Below are 11,029 nucleotides of genomic sequence, written 5' to 3' on the forward strand. Positions count from 1 at the left end.
GTGTCAAGGTTGAGTTCCGTTGGTACGACATGAGCAAAGACCTGCACACTACGGACCTGAACGTGCCACAGACATACTTCCGTCGTTCGCATGGGAACCTGGTCCGGCTGTACCACGACGCCGAGTGTCTTGAGGGCCAGTTCGAAGATATCGAGACGGAGCTGGGTCCTTTCCACGCGCACTCCACGTGGAACGACATTAGCGAGGCACTCGAGAATGCGCAGCACTTCATCTTCGTCGCCGGCTGGTCAGTTAACCCCTCCATTTCGCTAACACGGTCCCACAAACCCGTTGAACGGTCGCCGCTCGGCCGCAAGGCAGCCTCGGCCGTAGAACGCAATGGCGGGGGAGAACGCTCTGGAGGGGTAGAGCGATCCGGAGAGAGGTCCCGAGGCAACTCCCGACAGAAGTCAGGAGAGAAGTCCGACAAGGCGAGAATGGACAAGGCGGGGATGACCAAGCCGGGTATGGACAAGCCGGGTATGGACAAGCCGGGTATGGACAAGCCGGGTATGGATAGGCTGGGTATGGACAGGCCGGGCGCAGATGTAGACAATTCTGCGGTGGAGAACGCAGCGGCGAGTTGCTATACGACGGACCGAAGTGCTAGTGTTTCGGCTTCAAGTCCGGCCTTACCGGGACACAGTCCCATTCTGTCGCGGGAGAAGGGGGCGGAGAACGAGCAGCCGAATGGGAACGATATGCCTCGGAGTGCGGGCGATATGCCGCGAAGTGCTAACGGGAAGAGTGAGCAGGTGAATGGTGGCGAGAAGGGGGATCGGTTGCTGAGTCCAGAGGTGCGTTCTGGACGGAGTAGGGAGACGATTGGGGAATTGTTGAAGAGACGTGCGGAAGAGGGGTTGAGCGTCTGCGTTGTCGTTTGGGATGACATTACGTCTCGAGAGGGAGTGAGTTGGTTGAAGGATGGTTTAATGGCGACGTATGATGAGTACACACGTGAGTATTTTCGAGACACGAAGGTGGAGGTGGCTGTAGTGAAGAGGATTGCGGGCGACGACCTGGGTGAGGTTAGCGACTTGCTTAAGTGGACCAGTTTTACACATCACCAGAAAATCGTGGTCTACGACTCGGAAAACCCGCTAGACCGCGGTAGTCCACGACGGGTCGTGGGGGCATTCGTAGGCGGCCTGGATCTTACATCTGGTCGGTATGACACGGCCGCACACAGCCCCTTCTCTAGTCTTAAGACAGCTCATCGCAATGACTTTTATAACGGCTGTCTCGTGGAAGCCACGGCCGAAACTGGCCCCCGTGAACCCTGGCATGATATACACGCCCGCATACTAGGACCCGCGGCCTGGGACGTCCTGCAAACATATATCGAACGCGTCAGCAAACAGGCACCCCGTATGGTTCATGCAACTAGCTTAAAAGTCGCCGAACTCAGGGACAACCACCTACTCAAAGATGGCAAGAAGGTACTGATACACCCAGACCACCCAGCCGCCTGGGACGTCCAGGTCTTCCGATCACTAGACAGCGAAGCGGCCCTCTTTGAGAATAGCATGTGGACAGCTAAATTCGGGAATAACACACACTTCGTAGACAGAGGCATTCAACAAGCCTACTCATACCTAATTAAAAAGGCACAACAGTAAGACACACGTGTGTTCATTGTACTACACGTGAAAAATACACACGTGTGTTTATAGTTATATTTACATTGAGAACCAATATTTTCTCGGTTCGTGCCAGTACTGGCGTCAGCATGACGACGTGCCATGCCGTAATTTGGTCCCGTGGATGCTGGCTGACCGTATTTGTGAATCGATAGCGTGTGATCGGGAGTTTTGTGTGTACGTTCTGATTCCGTTATTTCCGGAGGGAGCACCGAGTAGTGTGAGTGTGCAGGAGATTTTGCATTGGCAGTTCCAGACGATGCGTATGATGTACAAGAAGGTCGCGACAACGTTGGAGGAGTATGGTAAAACGGACTGCCATCCAACCGATTATCTCAGTTTCTTTTTTGCGGGTGTCCGGGAGCCGGATGCAAAGCTGTCTACAACTCGTACGAGTTTACCAACGGACGTCGCGACGGCGTTGGCGACCAAGAGACATCCTATCTACATCCATTCCAAGCTGATGATGATAGATGACGAGTACATTTTGTTAGGGTCTGCAAACATTAATGAGCGGTCCCTCAATGGCAGTAGGGATACCGAGATCGCAGTGGGCTGCATACAGCCTCACTTCAGAGCGGTCGAAGATGAGAATGGACATGTGCAGTATCCCAACGGTGCGGTCCGTGCCTTCCGACTTCAACTCTGGCACGAACATCTTGACGTCCTCGAACCTGAGTACCGAGAATGTCCCCACTCCAGCAAGTGCATGAGACTTGTCAGAGGCCGCGCACTCCAAAACTGGCTCGCATATATCAACCCGCAAATGTGCGCCTTACCCTACGGCCACCTCTGCCCATACCCCCTCATGGTTGCGCAGGATGGCGAAGTAGAGTCGCTAAGAGAACATCCCAACATCCCCGGATGGAATGCAAGCGTCTGTGGATCAAGAAGCGCCCTTTTACCCAGCAGTCTCACAACATAACAATCAGAACAAATCAAGCTAATATGTCTTGGGCAAACTCAGTCCCAGGGGGAACTTAGTCTCAGTGCTGAATAGCCCGGACCAGTATTTTTAAATGCTAGCTCTCTCGTCACTCGTTCTCTCTTTGCTGTTGATACTTGTGTCAGCAGGTGAGTCACGCCCACCCCCGGTCATTTCCTTGACCTATCCCCGACCAACCTGTGGTCGTTCTTGACTTACATCCATTGTTCTGGCAGACAACAGGAACCCTTATAAAATCCTTGGAGTCGGTAAGAATGCTCCTGTGCAGAAGATCAAGAAAGCATTCCGTTCCCTAAGTCGGAAGCTGCATCCGGATCGTAACCCCAATGATGCCAAGGCGGCGGAGAAATTTAGCGATATCACGTGGGCTCACGAAGTGCTGTCGAACAATACCTTGAGGGCGGCCTTTGACCGAGGCGGCGAAGACGCAGTGAAGATGATGGAGTCGGGAAGACTACCGAACGCTGGTACACAGTTCGTGTTTCCATCGGGCTTTGCCGGAGGCTTTCCCCGGGGCTTTCCCGGCACAGGGTACAAGTTCCAAACAACGGCCGGTGGGCACCCTTTTTTCGGAGGCGGCACGCAGTTATCCAAGATCGACTGGTTCCAGGACTCGGCCGTGGAATTCAACACCAACGGCTTCGACGCCGCCACGATCCAAGCCTCATGGCCCGACATCTTCTTCGTTATTAGGGCCGATGACTCCCGGACTGAAAACATGGCCAAGGAGTTCGTCAACGTTGCAGAGATATACGACGCCTACTTGAACGTAAGACTTGCCACCAGGGGGGGGACCCCGGGGGGGACCCCGGGGGGGACCCCGGGGAGCACTACCACCACCAAGGGGCATCACCAAGGGGCATCACCAAGGGGGTGCGTTTTGTAGTTCCAAGCAATAGATTGTCGACCGGGTCGCGCGGGCAGTCAGTGCCATGAGTTGAGTCGGCATCGGGGTCATCCGTTCGAGACGGCGGTCGTGTTTGGAACGGGTGAGTCGTCGACGCGAGTAGCATATTCGTCTCCGAAGTTTATGGCGGCGTCTGAGTTGCAGCGTTGGGTGGACGATAGGGTGCCTGGTGTGTCTGCTCGGGCGGGTTCTGCTCGTGCATTGAGCGGGTTGGTAGTGAAGGGTAAACCGACGGTGGTGTTGTTGGCTCGGAGTGCGTCCGAGGTGCCAGTGCGGCTGCGCCAATGGGCGAGTGAGCAGAAGGAACGGGCGGTATTTGTGTTGTGTTCTTCGGCCGGACTGCGAGCCCAGTTACTGGATGCCGTGGTAGAGCAACCCGGACCGGGTGGGGAAACGCTAAGTGACGGTTGGGCGTCCTTAGCGGTGTTGGTTGCTGACCCAAAGCACATCGCGCCGGAAACCGTTGAGTGGGTGGACATGAAGGAAAGCGAGTATATCGTAGACTGGATCCTTGCCAAGTGGGTTGGACTTGCCAAGAAACAAGTCGGACCCTATTCTGCCAAGGTCGTTAAAAAACTCACACCCGACATACAGCAAGGACACTGCAACGAGAAAGATACACAATGGTGCCTTATCTACACCGGACCACTCGACCATGCCTTATACCAAGAATTCAAAGACGCCATACACCACACAGTACAAGCCAAATATTACTACCTAGACAACCACAACCGCAATACCTTCGACTTCATACGCGCCTTCGGCATACCCACGGGCAAACCCAGCGTCATTGCACTCAAAGGCAAACGACGGAAATTCTTAACGTTCACCGCAAACCCCCGCGGACAACAAGCAAGCGCAATGCAACCAGCGAGCGCAACACAACCACTGGGCGCTTCCTCACTCATCGAATGGCTCGAGAGCCTGCACGACTCTGGCATCCTCATGCGGAACGGCCAAATCCTATCGAAGGTACCGAAACTAGTCTAGACCGTCAACTGGCGTACACCGTCATCCAGACGCCAAGAACTCTGGACGCCAACTTTTGCGGCCCAATGAACGGCAACCCCAATGAACAGAAACCCCAATGAACAAAATATATTTTAGTCATGGAATATTTCCGTTCGGCAAGGCCCCCATGGCAAGGCCTCCAGCAGCAGTTGTAAAGTCTTGCTTGAGCCGCGCGACACTCGATGGGGAATGGAATAAATTCTCTCACGGGGGTTGGTTATTCGAAGGTAATAATGTCAGGATCGCGCAGTGCCCCGTTATGCCCCCCCGCGAGTGACCAAAGGTGATTCTAGACCACGGTTGAATTGGGGTGGGTTGAGAACGCGTGTTCGCCGAATGTGCGCCGATTCTGGTGATTGCCGCACACGCGTGTGCGCGGTCAAATTGCGTATTTCGGCGTTGGTGGGTTTGGGAAAGTTTGGTTGGGTTGATCTGCTTACCAGGGATCTTCTCTCGGAAATAATTTTTCAGAAAATGAGGTTGAATGCGATGGTGTCGATTTCAGCCTTGGGGTCGCCGCTGCTGGTTGCGGCTGAGGCGCCGTCGTTATCGGCGTTGTACACGAGCCACGGTGAGATGAGCCCCCCGACAGTAGAGGCTGGGCGGTACGATTACCTAGTGACGCTGAATGAAGCGGTGCCGTCTGTGGCGTTGGTTCCTAAGATCAACCGAAGTACGGCGGTGCCCACTGTCAAGCCGACGACTACGACTGCTGCGTCGGCGGCGAATGGAACAGTGTCCAACAATGGTTTGATGGACGGCTGGTTGAATGGGGAGATGTTCAGTCGGCGTGGCGGCGCGGACAAGAGCGTGTCCAGCGCCATGCCTCCAATCCAAGTCAAGGTGACCTGGACGGGCGACGACAGCACCAACGGCGCGTGGGTTGAGCCAGAAGGGTCGCCGCTCGGCGTAAAGAAGCAGATTCCGTTGCCTGAGAACGGGAGTGACATGACTGTGAAAATCGATTTGAGCGACTTGGAGACGGAGGAGCGAAGCATTTATTCCGTAACCTACAAGCAACTGTACGAGCCGCCCGCTGGCATCTATGGGCTCGAGGCCTCCGACAACACGGGCTACCGAGCTATCGTAGACCCCACTCTCTCTGAAGACGTCCAGACCTACTCTGTCTACGTCAACCCCAACGCCACGCGGGTAAACCTCGACATCCGCTGCCGAGGCACCACTCGCAACACCTCTACGGTCGTCAACGGCAAGAAGTACACCGGGAACTCGGCTCAAGTCAACTTGGCCCGAGAACTCGAACACCACACCCAAGTTGTCGAAGTCATCTGCGGCAGATACAGAAAGAACGGCGATGATACGCCGGCAGATAAGAGATATGCCATCAAGGTACTTAGTGACTATACCATCGATCAACTCGACACATTACCCACTGATATTTATATGCCGGCTATCAAACAGCAATGCCAATTCAATTTTGATAAGAAGGCTTACTACTGTCCCGATCCACAACTGCCCTACCATTTGGTTCAACTGCAGTCGCAAAACAAACCTGATATAAAATACACCATGTTCAACAAGTACGCCCAACACATTCCCGACACTCCATCGAGCATCGTTGCGCGGCCGAGTGTGACACCGTGTTTGCGCGCACACGTGTGTGCACACGCGCGCGAGCGGCAAATCTCAATCGCGCGCTGTTACCTCCTCATTTTAGGGCGCGAACGAGTGAGGTTCGTTTGTTGGACGGTCAGACTTCAATCCCGTTTACTTATTCGGGAGATTTTTCAGTGCGCCACGAGGCGGGACGTTTCTACCAGGATTACCCTCTGTATTTCGATGGTAGCATGATGAGATCTTTAATGAGCGTGCTCGGAAGCATTTTAGCCGGGTTGCTGTTAGTTCTTACGGCGGCTCTGTTGGGCATCGTGGGTGCTGCTTCGGTATTTACCTTGGGATTCCCCCTTGGTGCCACGGAGATTGCAGGGACGCTGGCGTTTATAATTCAGTATTTGTGCTTTAGTCAGAACCTGAAGGGTTCTCCGCGGCTGACCGAGTTTACGGAGCCGTTGCGGTGGTTTACGCTGTTCGCGCCGGGTCCGGTGCAGATGAGTGACAATTGTTCTACGGCTAGTTACAGTTTTGGGAACGGACGGATAGGTGACCTGCGCGACCCGCGGAACGCTCAGGGCGCTCTGTTCTGGGGTTTGGCCCTGTTATTCGGGTTCGTGCTCTGCCACTTGGGGCTGTTGTTCCGGTTCAAGGTGTTCGAAAAGGGTTTCACGGTTCCGCACCACGTGCAGTTCGGGGGTTGGGAGAACCGCGTTCTACACGCGCTGTTGTTCCCGTTGGCGACGGCGTGTGCCTACTGTCTCGCGAGCGACCAGATCTGCCCGATCTTTAAGGCGCTGGCGGGTGCAATACTGGGTCTCTATGTGCTCTGGATTGCGGCAGAAGCGCTGGACGTCCACGCAATGGTGAACGCCGGCAAAGTCGTCTGGATCTGGAACAGCAGTTTGAAGGAAGACGGCCAGTTGGAGGACGAGAGTGGCTACTGGGCAGATGCAATGGCGGACCAGCTGTTAACGCAGCCGGTGAACCGCACACGGATGCGCAGCCTGTTCCCCTTCACGTGGGTAAGTCCGGTGGCGGACATTGTGCCGCAATCGGTGGTATCTGCGCAGCCTGACACGGTATACGGTCCACACAAGTATCGCGCCCAGAATTACCAAGAGGCCTCCTACGGGTTGGGCAAAACGCCGCACGTGGTCGAGGTGGTGCGGTGCCGGAAGCCCGGCGGCCTCTGCCGTGGTCAGCGACTGGTGGCTGGGTTGTTGCGGACGAATTGGCTAGATGTCCTGTTCACCTATGAGTCACTGACACAGTTCCATGCGAACGTGACCAAGAACTCTGGCAGCAGCGTGGTGATTCCGTGTGTGGCTAAAACCTCGCAGCTTTCGGGACCGTTTGCCGGTGGTCGGGCAATGTTCTTCTTTGATGGAGCACGCATTCCTTTCATCAGGATTGCCGACTGTTTCTACCGACTGATTGTTGGTATGTGTTTAGGTATCTCGTTGGTAACACCTGCCCATGCCGTGGCCTGTTTCGGAGCCATCGCGGTATTATCGGTGGCTATGTTAGGTTACACGGCGGCTACCAAGCCGTTTACGAGGATCAACGAGGGTTGGCTCGCAGTGGGGACATACGCGACCGTGGCGGTGAGTGCCGTGGCGTTTGCACTTTACTATGTCTTTAATGGCGATCGCGATGAAACGACGGTGCTTGCCGACTTGGCACTGTGGGGTATTGCTGTGACATGTTTTGTGCTGGGCGCCTATTCGCTCATCATCGATAGCTCCATCTTCAGTGCCGTCTTCTGTCCACCTTTAGACGAGTCCAAGTTCTTGGAACAGCTAAGCAACACTTCCATCGCCATCACACCTACCAGCGACAGCCGACGCTCCTATCGGGTTGAAACTCCGGGATACTCCAAGTATCCAACGAAGGATATCCTCATGCAAGCTACTAAAACTGGCAATCAACGTGTCCATGTTTCTGTCACTCCATCCAAACAAGATCCTTGTCTTGAGTTCTCTGAGAAACAAATTAAACAGGCCTGCCAGACAAGCCAACTACCAGTACCCATGGTCACGCTTGTCGCACGCTCTCGACGGGAACCACTCGGATACAAATATTTACAAGTCACGAAGCCAGACCAATTCACACACGCTGTTACCGACTTCCTTACCAACGACGATGAACATGACGCCTTTGAAGGCACTGTTGCTCGCGAACTAGCACGCCACGTCCAATACCAAACCGAAACTAGAGGACGCGGTGGTGATACACTCCTCACCGTCAGCGTCACGCCACCCACGGAATAGACCTAACGACCCACCCACGGATACCGACCTCAAGCACCGACCTCAAGCACCGACCTCAAGCACTGACCTCAAGCACTCACCCACCCGAAGAGGGCAAACATTTGCCGGAGACAAAGAATGACCCGAACATAAGCAACAGTTTACCACCCAACGTACAAGCTGACTGCTGGCCTCGAGGATAACCCTCAAGCTACTTGAGGACAACTGAATGGCAACCACTGACTGGGGTAGGTGGGGTGGACAGGCGCTGTGGCGACCCTGATGCAGTATGAGTGTCGCTTCTGGGCAGCATCATACCTTCGGAGCAGCATCATACCTTCGGGAGCATACCCAAAGAGAAAACGCAAGCAGGCAGGCTCGACATCGGCTCGGTTCGGGTCCTGCAGCTCTGGCAACGAGTGTTTACTCCCACCGGCTTTTGCCCTCAGCTTCAAGACGGTGTTGTCTCTCTGTGAGGTGCTGCTCTCTTTGGGGGGCTCCGGAGGGATGATGACGGTACGAATATAACTTTTTTTCAACAGAATGTTTCGCATTACTCTCCATTCCAGAAGAGTCGTTCGGCAGATAAAAGGTGAGTGTGTGTGTCGTCGTGGTGGTCATCAGCGATGTGAGTGGCTACTCGGCGTCGTGAAACGGCGTAGGTTGCGCGTTGCGGTGTCGCTGCAGTGGGAAGTTGTACGAAATGGCCACAGTCGTTGATGAGAACACGTTTCCAGTACCTGGCAGTCAAGTCCTCGAGGTTTTTAGGTTCGGCCTTTTCCTCTTCGCCTATGACCTTTTGTCGCTTTTTTCGTGTCCAACGCTGGAGCTTGGACCGGTCGGCCGGCTTGTCCGGAGAGAGGTCATCTAGACGGTTCTTGAGGCATTGAGGCACTCGGAGGGCCGTGGCACCGGGAGTGGCTCGGGCTGCGTGAACGACGGAGCCGAATCTGCGTACCCAGTGTGCGACGTCACGTTCGAAGGCGGCGCGTTGGCGAGGTTTGCGGGAGGTCAGACGGTGGTCTGCTGTCAACGCTTCCTGTCGTAAAAAGTCCGCCACGGAGACGAGCAAACACGTCTCCAACAACGGACTTTCATCCAGCAACTGCGCCCAAGCCCGGGTCACGAAGGCACGGTCCCGCCGATCGGTTTCCAACTCCGTCGCACACAACACTAAGGCCGTGTCCGGCAAACTCTTCAGCAAGCCCAAAGCACTAACCAACGCCGCCCGAGTCGGAGATGTACGCTCCGATAACAAATCGCACACGTCCACCCCGTTGATCCAGTACCCATCCACGCACACCGGCCATATCACCTCAGCCAACGCAGCCATGCATCCGTCTCGTCTGCCATGGTCCGGCAGGCTGCACTTCATTTAAAAATAAAATTTTCAGCCCGCGCCTAATTCCGCCCCAATCGGCACACCGGATGGGACTTACTTAATTGGGCGAGACATATTTAACCTCGTACAGGGGTAGGAGTGGGGCCACATTGTGTTAGGGCCACACGTTAGGGACATTCTTTAGCCGAAACCCGGTTAGGGTACTCTGCCGTCTTCTGGCACACGTTTCTCGACCATTTCGCTCGCTTAGCACCGAACAGTCACCACAAAAACACTAACTATAACAAACCTCTGCCAGTGAGTGATACCGGCTACAGAAGGATATGCAATCAAGAAGGGTGTGGTAAAGGGTTTGATAATGTGGCTCGAGTTTCCGGTAAAAGGCAACTGAGCACTAGCTGCTGGTGAACAGCGTGTGGTGCACGAATGTATCGAGTTGAGACTCCGATGTCTCAACAAGCGTGTCTCAACACGGTCGTCCAATAAGGGTGTCTAAGTTAGACGAGTTGGAGGCCGAGATTGAGAGTGTCGACTGCGGTCAGGACGAAGGGGAGTTTGGAGGTGAGTGGTTCGAAGGTGAGGTTGCTCGCATCTGTGACGTGAAGTTTGGTCATGCAAGTATAATGATCGTAACTGTCGCGAGTGTTCTTGAATGTGATCCAGCCAAGGAACCAAGAGAGAAGAAGGGTGAGGCCGACAAGTGCCAAGCGCAGCGTTCGTCGGTTGGCGGCGGCGACTTTGCCCATGGAGTAGGGAATAGCGAGGAAGAGCATCGAGCGCAGAACGGACACGCCGTACCAGCGGTTCGAGACGCTCACGCCGGATCTTTGGACAAGGGGTTTCTTTGACGAGCTCGAGTCCGGATCCGAGTCCGGATCCGAGAGAACGTCCGCGGCCAGGCTGTCGGCGGCCAGGCTGTCGGCGGCCAGGCTGTCGGCGGCCAGGCTTTCCGCGGTCACACTGTTGGCGGCTCCGGTGGGGCAGGCCCAGCGCTGGCGGTTGGCGCTGAGGTGTTCGATGGCATCTCCGCCGACAATGCCGTCGCAAGCGGCGACCTGCGCAGGCCAGACGAACGCGCCCACGTCGTCGATGCCTAGGTCGCAGGACTCGTTCGGGATTTGTGTACTCGTGATCCGCAGCCCCCCCAGGTACTGCGTCAAATAAGTCACTGTCACCAACGTGGACGCCAGCAGCAGCAACATGCCAAACAACCAACGTAGGTCCGCCGCCGGACGCGCCTTCGCCACCGCCAAGTCATACTCCTTCTCGGGTCCGTCCAACAGCCGCTCTAACTCCTCCGTCGTCGTTCGCCGCATCTCCCCTTCGTCGCCCGTGTCGCTGGGCGAGTCCTCACGATAA

The 11,029-nt window shown here is 55.3% G+C and overlaps 5 protein-coding genes across 5 annotated transcripts; 3 read left to right on the top strand and 2 right to left on the bottom strand.

Moving 5' to 3' along the window:
• Window positions 1-29: 29 nt before the first annotated feature.
• On the top strand, window positions 30-2,565 carry GNI_139580 (phospholipase D; the record flags this gene model as incomplete). Its single annotated transcript, XM_011134225.1, has 2 exons — window positions 30-1,615; window positions 1,674-2,565. 2 exons carry the CDS (start codon window positions 30-32, stop codon window positions 2,563-2,565), a joined length of 2,478 nt encoding a protein of 825 aa, XP_011132527.1.
• Window positions 2,566-2,659: 94 nt separating this feature from the next.
• GNI_139590 (DnaJ) lies at window positions 2,660-4,483 on the top strand (the record flags this gene model as incomplete). The annotated part of the gene is made up of 3 exons (XM_011134226.1): window positions 2,660-2,714; window positions 2,802-3,355; window positions 3,473-4,483. 3 exons carry the CDS (start codon window positions 2,660-2,662, stop codon window positions 4,481-4,483), a joined length of 1,620 nt encoding a protein of 539 aa, XP_011132528.1.
• Window positions 4,484-4,978: 495 nt separating this feature from the next.
• Window positions 4,979-8,349, top strand: GNI_139600 (putative transmembrane protein; the record flags this gene model as incomplete). Its single annotated transcript, XM_011134227.1, has 2 exons — window positions 4,979-6,045; window positions 6,183-8,349. 2 exons carry the CDS (start codon window positions 4,979-4,981, stop codon window positions 8,347-8,349), a joined length of 3,234 nt encoding a protein of 1,077 aa, XP_011132529.1.
• Window positions 8,350-8,881: 532 nt separating this feature from the next.
• On the bottom strand, window positions 8,882-9,703 carry GNI_139610 (hypothetical protein; the record flags this gene model as incomplete). Its single annotated transcript, XM_011134228.1, has 1 exon — window positions 8,882-9,703. The coding sequence occupies one exon, from the start codon at window positions 9,701-9,703 to the stop codon at window positions 8,882-8,884; it is 822 nt and encodes a 273-aa protein (XP_011132530.1).
• Window positions 9,704-10,167: 464 nt separating this feature from the next.
• On the bottom strand, window positions 10,168-10,986 carry GNI_139620 (putative transmembrane protein; the record flags this gene model as incomplete). Its single annotated transcript, XM_011134229.1, has 1 exon — window positions 10,168-10,986. The coding sequence occupies one exon, from the start codon at window positions 10,984-10,986 to the stop codon at window positions 10,168-10,170; it is 819 nt and encodes a 272-aa protein (XP_011132531.1).
• Between the last annotated feature and the right edge of the window lie 43 nt (window positions 10,987-11,029).

The sequence above is a fragment of the Gregarina niphandrodes genome, assembly GCF_000223845.1.
Source record: "Gregarina niphandrodes unplaced genomic scaffold scaffold00037, whole genome shotgun sequence".
NCBI classification, from domain to species: domain Eukaryota; phylum Apicomplexa; class Conoidasida; order Eugregarinorida; family Gregarinidae; genus Gregarina; species Gregarina niphandrodes.